We start from the raw sequence: 21,627 nt of genomic DNA, 5'->3' as shown, positions 1-21,627 counted from the left end.
ATAACTCAAGCAAAAATGTCTGGTTTGAAGGTTTGAAGGTCTCACTCACTGATATGTGTGTTGGCCTTGGCTCTGAGCAGAAGTTTAAGGCACTCAGTTTTGTTGTGCTGGCAGCAGTAATGCAAAGCAGTGTTTCCCTTCATTGTCTGAGCGTCCAGATTATTACTGAAACCGATGACAAGGAAAGCACTTGTTAACTTTGGGAACGTCCCTGAGTGATTGAGTCTGAAGCTCGTATGTCAACTAGTCCAATGGCGAGAGTGAGCGTCATGGGCGGATGACGTCACGACCAGGAAAGGATTAAAGCACATCCGGTCTGACCGGCATTAGCTTCTGTGCCTCAGCAAGCGCTCTATGTTGAAACTGTCTGTCTATTTATTGTTGTCTGTTCACAAGCATTTATGGCGAAAGAGATGTTTAAGTTGTGTGCTTCTCCCTGTCCGCGCTATTTAATGGGTGGGGATACACACGATTTCTGTGTCTTATGTTTGGGAGCGGAGCATGCTATGTCAGCCTTTTTGAGGAAAGTTGTCAGGCTCGCGATCTTCTAGGATCCGGACCTGCTTCTGCATGGAGAGCACGGAGAAGGCATTCCTGGGGATCGCAAATGGATCTCTCGGCAGGGTTAGAGATGGTCTACGCCCTTTCTCTTCCTTTGCCCGAGCGATCCAGTCTCCAAGAAGGGAACATCTCAGGTTACAACTGTAACCCTATTTCCCTGAGAAGGGAACGAGACGCTGCGTCGCCCTGCCATACTTCTTGCATTCCTGTGATCGACTTGCTTCGGCTATATCGAAGCTAATGCCAGTCATACCGGATGTGCTTTTATCCTTTCCTGGTCGTGACGTCATCTGTTCATGACGCTCACACTCGCCATTGTAATAGTTGACATACGTGCTTCAGACGCAATCACGCAGGGGCGTTCCTAAAGCGTCATGAACGCAGCGTCTCGTTCCCTTCTCAGGGAACTAGGGTTACAGTCGTAACCTGAGATGTTTTCAGAATAAAAATTGTGTTATTTTTTACTGACCTATTGTGGAACAGGAAGTCAGCCACATGAAGTGATGTTCTGTCAGCCAATAGAACAGCTAAGTGTAGTGCAGTTTCCCCCTTTTCCTGTCATAACATTTTGCTTTTAAAAAGGGAAGACCTAACATATACATGTGCATGTACTTAAGCAGGAAATGAGAAGGCGAGACGTTTGCAGACCTGTAGGTGGCATGGCAGTGGCTGGCTGAGTTCCGTTCTCTCAGCGTACAGCTGTAACAGGCTGAAGACGTCTCGACTGCGAACAGCATCCTGTAGATATTTGCGTTTTGTTTCCGGTGAGCTGCTGCTACGCTGTGCAAACTGCCATTCCATATACTTTGAGAGTATGAAGTCTTTACGTACGGCCCTGTCAATAACACTCAATATTTTAGTACATCTTTTATTGGGTATCAAAATTGCATTGATATTCAACAGATGTCCGATACCAATAAATTGTGCAGTGAAATTTAAAAAAATTGCATCTCTGCAATCAGGGGCATCATGCAAGCCAAAATTCTGGGGGGGCCACAATCTGAGACGTTGCAATTGTTTTCTGATGGGTGATATGGATCATGTTAGGAGGGGTCAGGGTGTGTCTCCCCCTGAAAATTTTTAAATTCTGGCAGCTAAACATACCATTTCAATGCAGTTTGGGAGGGACAGAAATACCTTAACGGAGCTAGCAGCAACCCTCCTCTATCTGAGGACTAAGTTAAAGTATCTATTTTGTAAGATTATGTAAAAGACAGGCTGATGAAAGCTCCAGGCAAAGCTCAAATTTAAAAGCTTTTGAAGTCTACTTCATTAAAGCATGTTTACACACACACTTACTGTACACTTAGGCCTACTAGACATGATTTTAAAAACAGTACCATTGCAGATTTTATGTTATGATTTTAAATTGGTATGCGACCTAAGAACGATCTTACATTAAAGGTACATTAAGGTGCTGAGGTCTGACTTTGTGGTGCTCTGAAATTAAGTTATTTTAATATTAATATGTAATGAAGGACTTTGAAAGAAGTTTGATAGACTTCAGTGCTGAATAAGGTTAACACTACCCCGTTTATTTGAAAATGGTTAATATTTGACAGAAATGTAAAAAAGTAATCAAATCAAATGTAATATGTAACATTACTTTAGTAAAATCATTGAAATACTGTAGTTACACTGCTCATTATTATATTTTAAATAAGGAACTTGTAAAGAGCAATTTATGAGCTAACAGAAAAGCTAGTAACTTGTAACTTGTACATTTAACCAACTATGGCTTATTGGCTTTTTATGGCAGGCAGTAACGTTAGCCAACTAGTTTACAGATAGACTAGGCTAGCTATCGATAACGTTACACTGACACAACTTAAGTTAATACTCTGAATTCGCAGCTAATATCAAATCCATAACTTTTCGATCAAGTTAAAATTTCCAGGTCAACCACAAATAATCCCACTACCTTTTAATATCATCCGATAACTAATTCAATGCCGATTTGTTGCTTTGCCCACTTACCACTTCAAGACCATCTGTAAAACATTGCCAGCTCAACGTGCGAGACAAGTGAGTTGCTTGAACATACACAGCAAAGATGTTTATGCGCTATGCACATAGCGCTCTAGATTTGATATACACAGACACCATATTAGGAAAAAGGGGCAGGCTGATGCTGACCGATTTATTACACATCCAGAAGAATACATTTGAGTCGTTATAGGCTCTGGGAATTATGGAGCATAACAGGAATAAAGTTGTGACAAAAAAATTATCAGGGAGGAAAAATCTGAGGGGGCACGTGCCCCCTCACTTTGAATGGGCATGATGCCACTGTCTGCAATGCCTACAAGCTCATTGCAAGTCACAGATGGTAAGAGACAGCATAACTGGAGCTCTCATTAGTGCAACTCTTCTCTCTTTTCATGGCACCATGTTGGACAGATGTAGGTTGAAAACTGCAGAGATTGCCTTTAGAAAAAAAAATCAAAAAAGTCCTGAGACAGGAAACAGCTGTCAGAGCTCAAAGGGGCCACTCTTTCAGTGCACTTTTTGTGTTTAAAGTCAACTCAGTTATGCAAGGATTCTTGCATGAAAATAAGCTGTTATTTAGTTATACATGACCATTTACACCTTTCTGACCCTTAAAATTGCACAGGTATTTTTGCTACTGTACCTTAAAGACTTTTTTTGCCACTGTACCTACAACTACCGTTCTTGGGGTCAGTAAGACTTTTTTCTTTAAATATATTAATACTTGTATTCCGCTTGTATGTATTGCTCAAAAGTGACAGTAAAATATTTACAGTGTTACAAACTATTTATATTTCAAATAAATTATGTTTTTTTGAACTTTCTATTCATAAAATAATCATTTTGAATCCAAATAAAAAAAATGTATCATGGTCTCCACATAAATATTGAACAGTACAACTGTTTAATGCCTTCTGAAAATTCAGGTTTGCCATCAGAGTAACAAATTACATTTTAAAATATATTCAAAAAGAAAACCGTTATCTTAAATTGTAATAATATTTAACAACATTAACTTAATAACAATACTAACAACTTAATACTAACTTAATACTAATAACTTAGAAACAATCCCCCCAACAAAGTTGTCGAATAATGAAACAGGTGTTGAGATTTAAACATGGAAAGTCTAGAAAGGAAAAGCCGTGTCGGATGGCAGAATACAGTAAGAATCTGGAACAGACAAAATTTGGAATGAACTAAGCATTTCCTGTGTGACATATTACATCCCTAAAGTAGTTCCTGGAAATATGTGTGTTATTTCAGGGCTCTGTGCAAGAATCTAATAATAGCACTGTTCATTTAGTCCAGCTTGTCTACAATAGTGTACACAACCATACTTTCCTCCCATTGATCGGGACAGCAGGGTAAATCAATCCGTTTAGTTTGAAGGTTAAAGTAATTTGGATGTTCTTGAGCTTTCAAATTACTTTCAAGAATGATCAATTTAAAAGAAATTTAAAAAGCTCTGCACCATCTGCTGACAGGTTAATTGTGTACAGAGAGGTTACGCTTGGCCCAGCCATGTAGAATGCTCTTTTGCAGGTAAAGATTGAGAGGGAATTGAGTGGTGCGCATGTTATGGGAAATGCTAAAGACATTTGGTGCTATGGGGACACAGAGACTCCAAGTGTCGAAACCATTTGGCTGGCATTTGAAGAGTAATTACAGAGCTGCTCATCACTTACATGTCACTCTCTGCTGACGGCTTCACAGAGGGACTGGGAAGATTGGCTTCCACAATTTCATTAAAACCTGAATTACCCACGTTTCTCGCCAACTAATGAGCAAAAGAGAAAGAATGAGCCATAAATCTGCGGGTAGTGGTTAAGAACATGAGAAATCACTTATATTGTCATACTCTCAACTTTGTCAAACTCTCTATACATGAGTGCAATAAAGATAACAACCAGCTACATTAAACAAAGCATGAATTGATTTTACTAATTTGTTCACTGTGAATTCTTACCAGCAATTCTGAAGTCCCTAGTTTGTCCAGAGAAAGTGATTGAATACGTGAATAATGTACACCCATTTCCCGATGGATCCCTGAGCACTCGATGCACGTCAGAATTCCCAGGTTTATAGAGATCCAAGTCGGATCTGAAAGCGAAGAGTGTAAAGAAAACATTATCAGCTGCTTCTAAATTTCTAAATAAAATTTTCTTAACCTTAAACTGAAATAAAAATACATTACAGCAAAATATAAATAACAATAAAAAATATAAAAGCACAAAATAAAATGACTAAAACTGGAAAAATGAAAATAAATCGAATTACAAATATTTTAAAAATACTAGAATAGAATATAAATAACGCTAAAATAACACTGGCCGAGGGTGAACCTGCTACAGTTGTACTTTTTGCAATGGAGATAGAAGGTGCAGCCAAAGAAAATCTAAACTCAGCACTTTTTACAGGAAACATGTCTATAAATCCTGCAGGCTGTTCTCTCATGTACACGCACTGGGTTTTAATTTAATTAAACATGATTTATGGACAGACATTTAAAGAAACAGCATGAACAGAGGACCAGCATAGTCTCCAAAAATATCTAGCTGCAGAACCGCAGCACCAGCAGTTTCAGAACAGCAGCCATAGTGGGGGGCGGGGCTTACACATGAATTTCTTTAGTTAAATATAAGCTGATATCACATGAATTTTGATCGGATCTATGTCTGCAATATTTAACAACATACTTTTAAATAAAGTCACTTTTCTGTTCATATACTGTAGGCTATGCATAAGATATCATGATGTACAATGAGGATTTTTTAATTACCATGTTAATGGATAATACAAACTATTTTTTGTTCATACGGCATGAGCTAGTCTAATTTGCATAAACTGAGAACAAATACTTTTAACCATACAATTTTGAAAAAATATCAATAAATGTATAACCATAGGGTAAAATGTCCCCCCCTTTACTGTATTATATTAATATTATTTCCTTATGTGGCCTATGTTCATGTTGTGAACTTGTGACAAATAGTAGCCTACTTAAAGACACGGAGGTATGGGCATTTAATGTCAAATATAGGCCTACATGTATTTAATAATTTCAAATCCTTGAACAAGTGAAACACACATTTAAGCCAATGAGACATTTGACAACAGAAGCATGTTGGAGAATAAGATGAGATGTGTGATATTTATGTCATAATGTGGTGAAAAAATATTATTAAGTCTTTATCTGCTAAAAATATTGAACCTGTACACGTCTTTCACATTTCATCAATAAAGCTTTTTTTTGCATTTGTCAATAATTATTATTTAATAACGTAAATGTATTAATTTCGATTTCAGGGATGAAAAGACTGAGGTCTTTCTGTAGAAATGCCTTGATATGGGCTTAAGAGTCAATAGTTTTTATGTTTTAAGATGATTATTTGTTGTTTGCATGTTTTTATTTTTATTATGAGCTGTTTAAATACGTTTTAAACCAAGAAATATTTTTTAAATATCCTATTTGTTTTCATATAGAGAAACACACATTTTACTTGTTCAAAGCTTTGTATTAAATAGTTATTTTTATTTTACACTAAATACGTCACATACTCATATTATTAGTAACAACACATACTGTAAGACTGGAAAAACTAAGTGAATAAAGGGCCCTGCTGAAAATTACCATTTGAACTCACTCTCGTGCATTCGAGACGCAAGTCTCACCCCAGAATCATTCTAATCTACTTCTTTTACCTTGGCCCCCCACTCTCCCTCCCTCATGCTGAAATCATCTGAAATTCATCCAAAATATATATGGTTTTAATGTGAACTATTATCATTCAGTTTTATACATGTTTGGTATCCTTTGAAATGTCTCAGTGCGACTGGTACAAATGTCTCATTCCCAAAGAAGTTTTTTACAATCCCAGATTCTGCAACCTCCCTCCCTGGCCAACCAAGACCGCTTTCACCCGAGTTCTGATTTTCTCCTCGCACTACATTCCCCAAAAGCCCTCTAATCACTCTCATCATACTCAGCTGCAACCCCTAATGACTCTCATCACCTCGCCCAGCTGCAGTCTATCACCCAGACTATTCAACGGCACCTCGAACAGCTCTCAGTGAGAAGTTTTGTTTTGCGTTAGTGAACACTACTGAGCGTTGTGAAACCCCAGATAGCCTGACTGTTTACCGACCCGTTTTGCCTCTGACTTCTGCCTGTTATCTGCCTGCTCCGATCCTCTACCTGGAACTCTGACTTTGCCTGTTATCTCTCTGCCCCGATCCTCTGCCTGGTATTTGACTTCGATTAAGCCCTGCCTGTTCCACTGTTTGCTCTTGTTAACCTCTGCCTGTTTCTGATTGTTTATCAATAAACCCTCACTGCAAATGAATCTATCTATGACTGGTGATTCACAACAAAATTAAAGCAAAAGGTAATAAAGTTCTTAAGAGTTTAGAAATATCTTGCACATAAAAGGGTGTGACTTTCAGGCAAATGGTCAGAAGGTGTTAACTCAATGCAAATTTCCAATGATAGCAAATGGTTCAATGTAAATCACCTTCGGCCCCAGTAAGTCTGGGACAGTGTTTAAAGTAAATTTCCATTATGAACTCATGTTTACATTTAAAATGAGGTCTGTCTATGTCAGGGGTGTCAAAGTAAGTTCCTGGAGGGCCACAGCCCTGCAGAGTTTAGCTTTAACTCTAATTAAACACACCTGATCCAGCAAATCAAGTCTTTCAGGCTTATTTAAAAACTACAGGTATGCGTGTTAGAGCTGGTTGGAACTAAACTCTCCAGGAATTGAGTTTGACGCCCCTGGTCTATATAATGAAATGCAACCAGAGCTCAGGGCCTTTTCTGTATCTCAGATCAACCCGTGAGGCTGGGAGTTGTCAAACTCTCATTCATTTTATGGATTTCTTAAATGTCGCGTTAACATTTCTCTTCTTTATTCAAGAGCATTTGAAGTTTTGTATTATCCTTGAACTGATTGTGAAATTGTTATGATACATTTACCTTACATATAATAAATTGTTACATTTGATTATTCTAACATACTTTGACATTATTTACATTAGAGTTAAAATGAATAGTCAAACATTCGCTCACATTTAATGATGCATGGATATCATTAAAACCTTTTTAATTTATGGAGTCAGATGAAATAACGAGTTAATACATGAGAAAATGTATTGCATTTAACCAAAAATACTTTGCCTCAAGAAAAGACGGTGGGCCTTCCGTGCTGGTCGGATACCGGACTTTTGGCTGATCGAGCGCGAGTTTATAAACAAAGGAATCCGATCAAATATACAGAAAAATGGGAAACACTTTACAATATGTCACACAATCAATAATATATTTTTAAAACCGTAAAAAAAGTTGTAGTTGTAGTATCATTGAAGTAACTAAACTACAGTGTTTGTATCCATTAACATTTAATCCTCTCATACTCTGTGTCGTTAAGCATTATTTATTACAACATGAACGTGAGGCACATATGTATGCGGTCAAATGGGAAACACTTTACAACATGTTACACATTTATTCTTTTTTTAAAATAAAAACGTATAGTTGCAGCCTATAACAAAGTAAAAACTACTGTGTTTGTATCCATTCAGTGACATTAAGAATGATCAATAGACTGTTTTAAAATTTAGCTTATTGTACATATCTTATTCATATTATATGAACAGAAATTACTTTATTTAAAAGTATTCTTTTTTAAATATTGTAGACAAAGATCCGATCAAAATCCATGTGAAAACAGCTTATATTTAACAAAAGAAAATTAAATGTAAAAGGGTAGCGCAACTATGGCTGATTAAGCCCCGCCCCTCACTTCCGCTTCTGTGGCTGCGGTTCTGAAACTGTGGTTCTAGGGTGCCCATTTCCAAAGCTGCTGTTTTCTTAAACTGATCAGTTTCAATTTCGAACCCCAATAGCACTGATAATTGTTTATCACATAAACAAAGTCTGTGAGAATTGTTTGAGTCAAGACACTTCAAAATCAGTGCATTTCTACGAGTTGACAAAAATCATATTTAACAGGAAAAAACAGGAATCAAAGAGGACACCAGTTTTATTCTTGCCTATTTCTTGGGGTAATCTCCCTGATAGAAGTACATCTCTGAGACGTCTATTTGATGTCTGCATTTACATCTGCAAGATGTATTTTTTGTATTCTCCAGGACTTTTCCTGTTAGATGTCATATAGACATTTAGAAGATGTCTTTAAGATGTTTAAGAAAGTATGTAAAACTGCTTTTCTAAGACATTTATCAGATGTTTTTACACAGCAGATGCTTTCCAGATAAACAGATCTTTAGCAGACATCTTACAGATGTGCAGTGCTGTGTATGAAGATATTTAATTTTCAATAAAATGTATAAACCATATACATTCACCACGAGATAGGCTAGTCTGTTCTAGAATTTTGGTCAAATATATGTCTGTTGTGTATAAAATATACAATGTGCTTTAAATGGTTATTCACTACTTTAACGGCAAGACCAGTCGATGTAGGCCTAAGTCAACTGTTGTGGAAAAAACTAATAAAGAAAACCAATCATAGCAGGCAGAAATCGTTCTCCCCTCCACCATGTTCAAAGTTACGGCACGCCCAACTCAGGAGCCCGAGTATCAAAATTATCCCCAAGTTCCCCATTATTAATTACGACTTGAGAGGGCGTTCATGCCCAATTTCTGACTAGGAAACTCGCATTTACTTTCATTCCGAAACAGTGGCGCCACCAGGGGGTGGCGACTCCTGGCCACCCCACTGGCCACCCCAATGACCAGTATAAATTTTAATAGCATCAGTTATGCATTTCATAAATAAATCAAAAATATTCTTTAGTAAAAGAAGACGGGGAATTATGTGTCGTGACGTGCTTTTTAAGTGCCAAATGGTTAGTAGCCTATACTGTTACAGCAGCTTTTTGATGTGTCTATGCCACGTTTTGACAAGCAGGGATGCAAACAGCGCGCTTTTCGGCGCCTCCCGCTTTTTTCACGTCAGTTTGGGTGACAAAGTCATCTGAAGTCATTCCACAGCTTACTGTGAGGGACAAAAGTCTATTTACATCATTAAAGTATACGGAAACTCGTTTTCCCTCCTCTGCAGCTGTCAATCATTCTCCATTCATATTCAAACAGCGCGCGCGCCTCTTGGATGCATGGTAAAACTCTCTCCAATATGATATATTCACATTATAATGCATGATCTGTAGATAAAAGGCTGTAGATTTGCATAAAATGACTTTATTTTGTTGGAGTTTGTTGCTGTTTTTAAACGACTCACTACCATGTGCTTGTTAGATCACACACATCACAAGGACTATGAATCGGCATCAAACGCACAATAACTGGAATTTAAAACTGTGAAACAAAGGAACAAATCGCACTAGGATTTGTGCGCTCGACATTTCTTCGCTTTGTGACGTGAACTTTTAAATGCGCACTTATGCAGCGCAGCGCTGAAGTAATGTACTATTATATGCACTTCTGAATTCTTGACATTAATATATAAATATAAAATTGTGAAATGTATGATTGCCTGATTGAATTTTATAAGAGAAATAATAGTAATTTTTTTTATTAACATATTTAGATTTTATAAAATTTCTGTGCAGATTTTTTCAAGAATTACTTTTTGCTGCTGATTTATACACTCATTAAGTTTATTAACAATTCATAATACATTTATGTAATATTTAAAGGTGTTAACTGTAATCTTACACTGCAAAATAATAACTTAAAAAGGATTAAATTCATCACAATTATGTAAGTATCTGGAAATTTGCCACGGGGCGAGGGCCCTTATATATATCATATCTATATAATATATACCATTATATATAATATAATATATATTAGTAGGGCCCTACTAATATCATTAGTAACATTAAATATAACACAATAAACCAAAGTATATCAGTAGGAGTTTCCTTAATTCTTTCTGATAGTTTTCTACAGGCCGGTTTACTACAACAGTAGAATAATATTCTGAAATTATGGTTTATAGTTTTGGTGTGCCACCCCAAGATTTTAAGTGGCCCCATCTGGCCACCCCTATGAAAAATTTCTGGAGACGCCACTTTTCCGAAAGCACGTAAAGGCAGCATACCTCCACTGAAGTAACAATAGTGAGATAGTAGTTGTCCTTCTGGACACTAAATGATTAGCATATTCATGTACCATGATATTTTCGGTTCAGAAAACATCATAGCACATATCCAAAAACATTTGTGCTACTGTATAGACTTTATTTTTGTACCTGTGGCCCCGCAGTCGCAGCATACTTTGTTTCCAGGAATGCGGCGAATATCCTCAGTGATAGATCTCGTCAGATCCTCCACGCTGTTCTCCCCACTTGTCCTCCTCTCATCCAGAGCCACATTTAGAGCTTCCTGCTTACTGTTTGTCAGCACTGATATCCACCTGATATTTTTAGGAAGGTGCAATATCAAATACAACCATTAGAGGGCGACAAGAAACTACAGATCAAATTTCCAGGTTGCACCGTGCATAGAAAAGTCATGTGCGACTAATACTGATACAGCTCTCTGAGAGGATAGTTCATTTGTACTAATGAGAAAATTCCCTTGATTACAGCTCAGGGAATTTTGTAAACAGTTCACAGGCTTTGCGTACTTCTAGTCAGTGAATACCCTCTCTATGATTCATTTTTGAAAAGCTGCGGTATAATGCGACTATCAATAATCTTTTCTCTTGCTCCTCTTCAACTCTGACATTTAGCTGAAGATGGAAGCCTGGGTTGTGATCTGACATGAGAAGCACTTCAATCATCGTACATGCAGCCACATCTGAGGAAGAAATGTTACATATTTCTCTTTCTCTCCAAGAAAGGAGGCTCTGTTCCTCTGTCAAGATAGAAAGGTCAAATCGGAAGAGGTGTGTGTGCTGAAAATTATACAAGCACTTTCCTATCTGACGGCCTCTACACATTCTCATCTGACAGTCACATGAGTGGACTGAGACTCGGGCAGATCAGTGTCTGGCAGATTTCTCTTTAATGAGCCCATGAAAACAGAATCAGGTTTTTGTGGCTTTTAGTTCGTTCATGTCTGTGAGCTTTAAGGTCATCTCTTTATGCTGCATGGTGTACAGTGACAAAATTCACTTTTAGCAGATATACACTAATGTTCAAGAGTTTGGGGGTGGCAAGATTTTTTGTTATTTTTGAAAGAAGTTTCCTATGCTCACAGGAATATTTTAAAATATTATTATAATTTAATATAACTGTTTCATATATGAATATATTTCAAAACGTAGTTTATTCTTGTTATCAAAACGGTTGATGCTCAAGAAACCTTTCATTTTACAAAAAATATTGATTTATTCTGCATTTATTCTGGTTTATGTCCAGATTATATTATATCAGATGCTATCAAGAAGGAGAATGTCATGCCCCTTAATAAAACCTGCAACCAATTAGCAAGTATAAAAAAATCATTCACAACTGTGACGTAAACTAAAGCCCGTTGAGAATTTAAATAAAAAGCCCTTTGGATATGTCTTGCTCAAACTTCCTATTTCAATAGGAAATACGTTAAAACATCATTTTTAAATAGCTCTATTAATGTAAGATACATTTTGCGCATAGTTATAAAAAATGTATTATGAACAATAGTTTGCATTGCTTTTATTGTTTGGATTTATGTGCAATTATTTCAAAATTACTAATTGAGGAACATAAATGCTTGAGTAGGTTCTTTAAAGTTGAAAAAAAAACAAATAGTGTGATTTAAACAGTTTGCATTTCAAGTAGCCTATTTATTGCTGTGAATGAACAAAAGAAATACTTACGCCACACAATCAGACTCATCATCAGCCAGAAAATGGTAAGTGCGATTATCTATAATAAAAACACACACACACACACACACACACACACACACACACACACACACACACACACACACACACACACACACACACACACACACACACACACACACACACACACACACACACACACACACACACACACACACACACACACAGAGTAATTAAATTCACAATTTATCCTCAGCTGGCACCAGCTAATATGTAATCAGCAAACAATCAGGAGAGATTAAACAGGTTTGAGGTCCTTTGTGAAAATACAAGTGGCAGGAAAGAACAAACAATTGTGCTCAAGAGCAAATAGTGAATTTAAATAGTGCCCTGTTTTTAGAACAACTTGCATTTGTTTCAAGGACTCTAGTATTGTATTGCAAAATATTTCATGATTGTTACATAATAATGACACTAGACATCTAAGGCCAGAATAATGCATGGACGCATGCAGATACAATTATGCAGTTCACTTCACTAAAAACAGCCTGAGGCTGGTTCGCTTCAGCTTGGCGTGAAGATCCTGAAATCTACCTTGAATATTTTTTTTCTCAGTTATATATCACATGGAAGAGTGTGTGATGGACCGAACGCTTGGTTGGGGAATGCTGAGAGAGTGCGTGGTTAACTCACGTGAGATGAGGTCAAAGCATTTCTTGTCTTCCACATTTGGTTTGACTTGGCAGGTGAGGAGGTTCAGTTTAGCTGGTGATTTATTGGGCTGCAATGAAGGCATAGCACATCACTAAAGGCATGTCTAGTGCCTAGTTTTGTGTAAATCTCAATTGTATTGTGTGCATATCAGCATTGGTTTCGACCATTGAGATTGCAACTAAACATCATGAAAGTATAAAATATAAAATAATAATATAAATATGTATCATTATATAAATACATATCTAAGTAAAAGTAATAAATAAGTAAATAAATAAATAAATAAATATACTCTACTATTCAAAAACATGTGGTCAGTAGGATTTAAAAAAAAATAAAAAATAATTTCATTTAGCAAGGATGTATTAAATTGATCGAAAGTGACAATAAAGACATTATGTTACAAAAAATATATTTAAAATAAATGCTGTTCTTTTGAACTTTCTGTTCCTCAAAGGATAATGAAAAATCAAATGTATCACAAATGTTTCTTACGCACCAAATCAGCATATCAGAATGATTTCTGAAGGATCATGTGACACTGAAGACTGGAGTATTGATGCTGAAAATTCAGCTTTGTCATCGCAGGAATAAATTATATATATAAAATATAGAAATAGTTATTTAAAATTATAATAATGTTTCACAATATTACAGTTTTTTACTGTATTTTTGATTAAATAAATGTAGCCTTGGTGAGCATTAGAAAAAGGGACTTTTTTCAAAAAATTACAAATCTCCCAACTTATATCCCCAAACATTTAGTAGTGTAAAAATAATTTTAAAATATTCACAAAATAAATGACAAAATATTCTTTAAAAAAAGTTATAGAGTCCAATGCGTCATATTTGTTATCCAAAAAAAAAAAAAAAAAAAAAAAAAAAAAAAAAACATCCACACAGTATGATATTTCCAGATGTAAAATGCCATATAAGGTGCATTTTTCATGAAAAAAAATTCAGAAGTGGTCTGCACAGGCCTTATGATGGCTAACAGACATCTCTCGAGAAAATCTGGGTAACACTTCATATTAAGTATACAGTAACAAAGCACTTTGTTCAAGAGAAAAAAAAAGGTTCAAGAGAATTAAGATTGTGAATTTTATTGCATTTTACAAAACGTCCCAACTTTTCTGGAAATGGGGTTGTAGTTCATTACTGTATATTATAAAGCGTCACGATGTTCAGTAAATGTTTGGGTGGGTTTTTGTCTTTCAGTTCTGTGTCCCAGTTTCATGTGTTTCAGTTAGTTTCACTGGTTACTCATGGTTTTATTAGTGTTTGCAACTGTCATTGATTATGTGATTAGTTAAGTCTGTGTATTTAAGCCTTTGTTTCTTTCATTTCGTTGTCCGTTCTCGTTACAGCTCTCTTTTCTACTAAAACGTTGTGCTTTCTCCTTGCAACCACATGTGACATTTTGAAGGGATCCACATTTTTTCAAAGAAACCAGCAGAAGGAAAAAACTATTTGCTGCTATATTTACAGAGAGTGATGTGAGTACTCACGGTTCCATGAGCGATGGTAAGATAGCAGTTCTGCACAGAACATTTCCTCTTCTGCCACATCTTCCTCAACCTATCAGAGAAATAAGATTACGGCACAGCATCCACATCACATTCTCCTCAATCAACACAAAGCTATACAGTGAATGCAGTGACAGATCTGTGTGTGACTCCCGGGACAGCGTGTCCTACCACACATGAATAATTTGAAATGAAGGGCTATCAGAGCACTTCCAAAAGCATTTATCATGGAAATCTAAATGAAAGTGTGGGTTATACGTCATGTTTGAAGAATGCATGATCCGGGAACAGAAATTCAATAATATCGTGGGCATTTGCTACAACATGAATTCATTTACCCGTCACTTCTCTTGTAGAGGTAGCCTGATTTCTCTGTGCCATATTGCTTGTTGCCTTGAAGCTGATGCATGCTGTACACGGTCTGTCTGCTTAGAGAATCCTGAACGACAGAAGTATAAACTGAAAAGTCATGGTTTGTTTATACATGGCGCCCAAAAAGCTTTTTTGATTTCCATTGCCTCTATGCATGGGCTTTTTGCACACAGCAGCTTAAAGGGATAGTTCCTGTATTATTTATTTTATGTATTTATTTTTTCTGGGAACAATGTTTAGCAGAATGTTCTCACTTCTCTTTTTCATACAATGAAAGTCAATGGGAACAGGGGCTTTCAGCTACACAATTTACCAAAAAAGCACCATAAAATTTGTCCATATGACTTTTCCGATAGATTTGCTAGGTCACAGTTTAATTCTATGGAAAAGAGCAGTGAGATCATTCTGCGAAATATCTTCTTTATTATTCCACGGAAGAAAGAAAGTCATGAAGGTTTAGACTGAAATGAGGGGGAGTAAATTATGACAGAAGTTTCATTTTTGTCCGAACTTAAATGTAAAGTCTAATCTACTCAAGCTGAGGAAAAAGTCACAAAAATCTCATGGCAGAGAGGAGCTAACACTGAGAGGAAGTACTGGCTCACACTTATGAAGAAGGGTTAATACATGCAGGACATGCACAATAGATGAATATCACTCATGCCGTGGGTACAAATGTAATAATAAAAAAGGAATATTCCGTGTTCAATTATGTCAACAGAAAATAATGAAATGATGTCAACAGGAAATAGATTCAAGTATCCAAAATTCTGTACATTTTTTTTTAGAATGTATAAATGATTATAAAAATAATATAATTACAATGGACATGTATGGGGCAAGAGTACAAAGATTGTAGTGTTGAAGTCGACAGCATACTGTTGAAAGCTTAACTTGTGTTTAACCTGGAATATATCCAAAATATCAACAGCTTTCATAAACAAAAACATGAAAATTGGATATGATTTTTGCAGCAAGTTTGACAGCAAATTGTTATATTCCCCCGTGAGAATGTCACATTATATTGCACATGCTCATTTTTTCAACTAAAGTGGGAAACATGAGGTGACAGTTCACATGCATGTGTTTATGAGTAATTAGGGCAGCTCGATAACATCACATGATAATTTTAAAAAAAAACATCTCAACTTACTCTCCTGGACTGCTGTTTTGTCAGTGAAGCATTTAGAAAAACGATTTTGTTAATAGCTGCTCTTCACAGTCATTCCAAGCTCTTAAACAATTGTTGTGGAAGATGATTGACAGTGACAAATATATTGATCCCCCTCCACCATTATCCCATTAAATACCTCAGTAAGACTAACAAATTACTCCATAAGACCCTATCTATTTATTACCCTGACAAATAATGTATACCGCCATGCACTGCAACATAACATGCTATTTATTGATTTTTGTGAATCAATAGTGGTGGGTGACCTCTGAAACAGGAAAAACAGAACACGGCGGTGGATTAAACATACCACAGTCCTATGCAATACAAAACTGAACACAGAGCCACAGTGTATTGTATGTACTGCTCACTGCAGAAATACTAGGCCTATGTGAAAAGTGGCCGAGCTAGTTGTCACACTTTTTTCTCTATTGTATATATATATATACATAAATTTTTTTTTGAAAATATCTATGAAAATATGATAAACCTATACTGAGAAAAAAAAAATTTAAAAAAAGAAAGAAAAAAAAAATATATATATATATTTTTTTTTCAGTATAGGTTTATCTTTGAAAATCAGCTTACTGAGAAATAGCCATTGTGCCAATCTGCCCCAGTATCTCCATACATATAAGCCTTCAATTAAACAATGTGAGATCATATCCAGAGGAAGTGTTAAAAAATCCTAAACTGAACAGAAAGGAGTGTAATAGGTGAAAATAAGCATGAGAAATGTGTGCAAGAGCTTAAGCGGGAAAAATGTGTGTGCAAACGGAGCGGGAATGAAGTGTAAATAGAGTGTCAATCTTTACCTCTTTGAATTCGGGCTGTAGAGCAGGTCTGAGCTGATCTCTGAGAGAACAGAGCTGTCTCTTCTCCTCATCCTGCTTATGTTTGATCTGTATAAACACACACAAACACACTCTTAAATTCCTCCAAACACATCCTACACTTCCACTCCTCCTTGTACATTCCTCCAGCCGTGTTTTCCTAAGCATGATTACTTAAGCTTTAGGGGAGACAATTGCCCTTTCATTAAGTTGTCTGTCACTCACAACATCACTGCCGCTGAAAGAAGCCGTCAGCTTTACCCACCACAAATTTGCTCTTAAATGGGATTTACTGTTACCAACTGCTTACAGTGCTGATTTCTTCCCTGATTGTGTCAGCATGAGGTAGATCGGCGGAGGCTGGTAACCTTGATGCGCCGTGATCCAAGCAAACAAAAGCCACACTGTTGTGGTTCTTCAAGGTCTACAGTGAAATCTAGGATGTTAGCTGCCTAGGCAACATTTCTCATTTTTGCTTAGTTTCCATTTTTCAGCTAATATTTAAATTTGATTTGAGCTTTATTTCACAAACCTACAATATATAATATACATACACTAATTTTAGTTAACAGTAATAACCCTGGTTGCTAGATATTTTAGAGAAAAATGTAGAAAAAATACCAGGTCAAGCAACAAAATCAGCAGGCTAACCAGCTTAACCAGTTTGGCCAGACTAGGAATCCAGATAGACTAGCTTAATCTACATTAGGATAGTTTAAGATGAGTTTTTCAGCAGGATGCAGTTTATTATCTTTTGTTTAATCTCTAACACCACTAATAGTGTCACGGTGTGGGTTTTGGGTTTTGTGTCTTGTTCCTTGTTCTTGTCTGTCACGTGATCCCCTGTTTGTCATATGATCCTGACACGTGTCTTGTCATTTGTTAATTGTCTGGTCATTGGAGTAAGGGGAGGCTGCAGACCTGGAGCCGGCAGATATACGCCCCTGGCAGTTTTACGCCCCTGACAGTTTTACGCCCCTGTTGTTCCTGATGCGTCCAGTAGCGGGTGGCTGTACAGCGACATGAATTGAGTTATGTTAGTAAATAATCTTCTTTGGTTTTTTAATTAATAAATTTATATATTTTGTTTTGCAAATGAAAGGATACAAGACATTAACAGTGAGAAAGAGAAAAAAAAATAACAAGGGGGACATCAAAAGAGATTGAGGCTACACAAATCAATACAATTTTACATTTTGTCAATATAAAAAATTAAAGGTGCTTTACATCAGACTCAATGATATTATTTATTTTAGAAACCTTTGAGTTTAAAGGTTTTGACATTTTCTTAAAAGAAGAAAAAAGGGACTTTATATCAGAGGAGAATGTTCTTAAATCAGGATCATTGAATGGTTCTGTATTTATAAGGATGAATCTTGCCCAGAAGACAAAGTAATAATACCGTATAATCAAGATTTTTATCGTTAGAATGAAAATCTGACAAAAAATTATAGATTCTGTCATTTGTGTGTTAAATAATCTGCTAAAGTTATTGTTGTTTAGCAATGATGCAACATTTATTATTTATAAACTATTAGCTTGGTATAGGTAGCCTATCAATTCATTTCTATATCAATGGATGGGTCTATAATTTATTTCGAGAGACAAAAAGTTCTTGACGGTCAGGTTTATGTTCTATCTGGCTTAAACTTAGCTATACCACGTGTAGGTTTAGTTGCCCCTAGTCTTCTCTACTCACTTTAAAATGCATTTTCTTTTTAATTTTCTTTTGTTGCCTGTCTTTAGCTTGTGTGAGATGGCCTCTTCTGGTAAGACCCTGTTTACTCCTTACATTAAAACATACTCCACATGGTTTCTGGGGCAACATTACAGTAGATATTGGAAATATCTGAACTTGTTTTTTTACACTCTATGATGTGAACACACAAAAGACACATTTATAATAGGCATGTATACATGTATGTAAATCTCTCTCTAAGTAAAGAGTTGAACTGCACACTCACTCAAATATTTTGATTATTTCCAACATCATTCCTTAAAATAGCTTACTGGTCGGGACTAAAATGTAGTGTATGTGCACCTAATGTGGGTTTTATCATACTCTGTCTTTACCAAATTCTTTTTAACTTGCATCTCATAAAGGTGTGTTTGCTTTAGCTATAAGAAAATTTAAATCTATCTCTAAACTTATAAACACCCATTATTTTTTTATGACTTACAAAATAAACAACTTACAGAGACATACATGGACATGGTTTTATTGTCATTTTCAATTTTCTCTGCACAGTCCATCATTGGTGGCCAAAAGAAATCAAAGTGGCTTGACACTTTTTTCACTATTGTTCCATCAATAAGTGCTTGTGCCGCTGTACTTTGAAGATCAGGAGAATATTTAATGCAATCCACACACACACCTGACATCAATTCTGCGCACACACACACACACACACACACACACACACACACACACACACACACACACACACACACACACACACACACACACACACACACACACAAACGATAAAATCACCATGGATGTCCTTTTAAAAAATAGTTAAAGAAAAGGGGTAAACCATAGGGGAGTCATCATAATTCATAAATGGTGTCAATAAAAAAAATTGTGAACAACAGTATTGTATCTTTCTTTTAAATGGCCCTTGGAATTTTAGAAAAGGGATAAATTGTGTTTGTCTTCATAAAATGCTGTGTAGGATATTTTTTTGTAGCTGTACAAAACATAACGACCAATAGAGAATGGTACTACAGCTAATCAAGGATCCATATGATTACACGGTACTGTATGTCTAATGGGCTAAATTTGGTTAATATCTGAATGTAACTATAAATTCACAACAACATATTTCACTCAGTCTTCCATATAAAAACCTATGGTGAATAGGCCTATAACTGCAGTAGGTCATATACTTTTCATAACATAGTTGATCCAACTGTGTATTTTTAAATTTTCAATTCACAAAAACACATAGTATTCTGTAGGCTGAGTGAAGAGAGTGAAGCCCAACTGAATAGCTAAAGACATTTTAATCCGTGCAGATCTAAACTGTAACGTTTATATTTAAAATGAACAAAAAACAAACAAAAAATGTCTATGGACGGGTTATTCATGTGTAAGAGTCGATTTAATTATGTTATTTTGAAGTATATTCCCCTACTGGACGCATCAGGAACAACAGGGGCGTAAAACTGTCAGTGGCGTAAACCTGTCAGGGGCGTATATCTGCCGGCTCCAGGTCTGCAGCCTCCCCATATAGGGTCATTGTCCACAGGTGTTCCTTGTCTTGTAATTAGTCAGTGTATTTAAGCCCTCATGTTTACCCTGTATCTTTGTCGTGGATTGTATGTTACTCTGAGGGCCCTATCTTGCACCCGGCGCAAATGACTTTATATACACCGACGCATGTATCATTCCTATTTTGCACCCGCGCAAAGCGGACTTTTCCCTCCACAGACACACGTCGGTTAACTAAGAAATACACTTGCGCTCCCCGGGGCGGTTCAGCGCAAAGAGGAGGCGTGTTCCGGCGCAAACTTTCCCTCATGCTATTTTGCTGTTCTATAAAACAATTGCGCCACTGACCAGAAAAAACCTAGTCTAAAGTCTGTGGCGCGTTGAGCGTACATTGAGATGCTATTTTAAGCGCGCATGCTTGGCCATAATACAGAGTGTGAACAACGCGCATACACTGTAGATGATTCTCTCATCTACACAGATGCATTCAACTTTTTGCAAATTATACATTATTATAAGGAAAAATATTAAACCACGAGGGAAATCATTGTTGTGTCCATGACGATGGGGAAAATAGGCATAAAGCTTACACATTTACCCAAATTATTATATGCATGTTTAACCGAAGCTAATTTGGGCGGGTTTGTCCCATCCCCAATGTCACTTCTCTTTCTTTTACGGCCCTGGCGAGAACATCGATCTCCTCGGCTGAGAACCCATTCTGAAGCGCGCCTGGTAAATGCGCAGTTATAATAGTATTGCGCCATGGAACCCGCGCACCTCGTTCATCATGCTCTTAAAGGGAATGTGATATAAAGCTCTTATTGGTTTGTTTCCCGTTACGCCCAAACCACACCTATGAATAATGAAGCTACTTCAGACCAACCACTTTTAGATTTGCGCCAGGCGCAAGAGGCATTTATCCCGCCGGGAAAATAGCAACAGCGCCGGTATCCCCCCACAAAGTTACTTGAGCTTTGCGCTTTGACACTTGCGTTTCAGATCGTTAAAATAGGGCCCTGAATGTTTCTGATCGTTATTCTTGCCTTGCCATGCCTTTGTTTTGTGTTTTGATTTAGTTTAATTTAAATTTAATTAAAGTTTGCATTTGGGTCCTTACCAGCTTGCCTCCAGCCATTCATTACAGATAGTAAGTGTTAGGTATGCCACTCAAGTAATTACATCTTTAATATTACTGTACTAATAACATTACTTATTAATTAGTCTTCCTATGCCAACCTTGACCAGTTGAACAAGACAAGGATAGACATGAAACTGCTCTTTTCATTCTTTCAAATAAATAATATAAAATTGCATGAATTATTCTTGAACTGACCAAATTATTTAAAGGGAGAGGATTACATTAAAAACAGTTTTCTTTATGTTAAATCTACTATTGTTTAATATAGAATTATTTTATAGTCTATAATGCAATTACATCAGAAGTAACTGTAATTAAATGAAGGAAAAATTTAAAGTAATCC

The 21,627-nt window shown here is 36.4% G+C and overlaps 1 protein-coding gene across 4 annotated transcripts in view; it reads right to left on the bottom strand.

The window, feature by feature from the left end:
• The window catches only part of unm_sa1614 (un-named sa1614), a 44,407-nt gene that overhangs the window by 8,228 nt on the left and 14,552 nt on the right, over nt 1-21,627 (bottom strand). For all 4 annotated transcript variants that reach the window (XM_077203560.1, XM_077203561.1, XM_077203563.1 and 1 more), the window contains exons 9-19: nt 16,912-16,998; nt 14,889-14,989; nt 14,533-14,602; nt 13,004-13,091; nt 12,341-12,389; nt 10,788-10,951; nt 4,520-4,653; nt 4,239-4,330; nt 1,210-1,396; nt 1,031-1,116; nt 50-165 (exon numbers count right to left, since the gene is read on the bottom strand). In XM_077203560.1, the coding sequence (XP_077059675.1) occupies nt 50-165; nt 1,031-1,116; nt 1,210-1,396; nt 4,239-4,330; nt 4,520-4,653; nt 10,788-10,951; nt 12,341-12,389; nt 13,004-13,091; nt 14,533-14,602; nt 14,889-14,989; nt 16,912-16,998 (1,174 nt within the window). The remainder of the gene's footprint in view (nt 1-49; nt 166-1,030; nt 1,117-1,209; nt 1,397-4,238; nt 4,331-4,519; nt 4,654-10,787; nt 10,952-12,340; nt 12,390-13,003; nt 13,092-14,532; nt 14,603-14,888; nt 14,990-16,911; nt 16,999-21,627) is intronic.

The sequence above is a fragment of the Siphateles boraxobius genome, unplaced genomic scaffold (genome assembly GCF_051911475.1).
Source record: "Siphateles boraxobius isolate OS27281-9 unplaced genomic scaffold, OSU_SipBor_1 5, whole genome shotgun sequence".
Classification (NCBI taxonomy): domain Eukaryota; kingdom Metazoa; phylum Chordata; class Actinopteri; order Cypriniformes; family Leuciscidae; genus Siphateles; species Siphateles boraxobius.
This window is presented reverse-complemented; position numbering and strand designations above follow the sequence as displayed.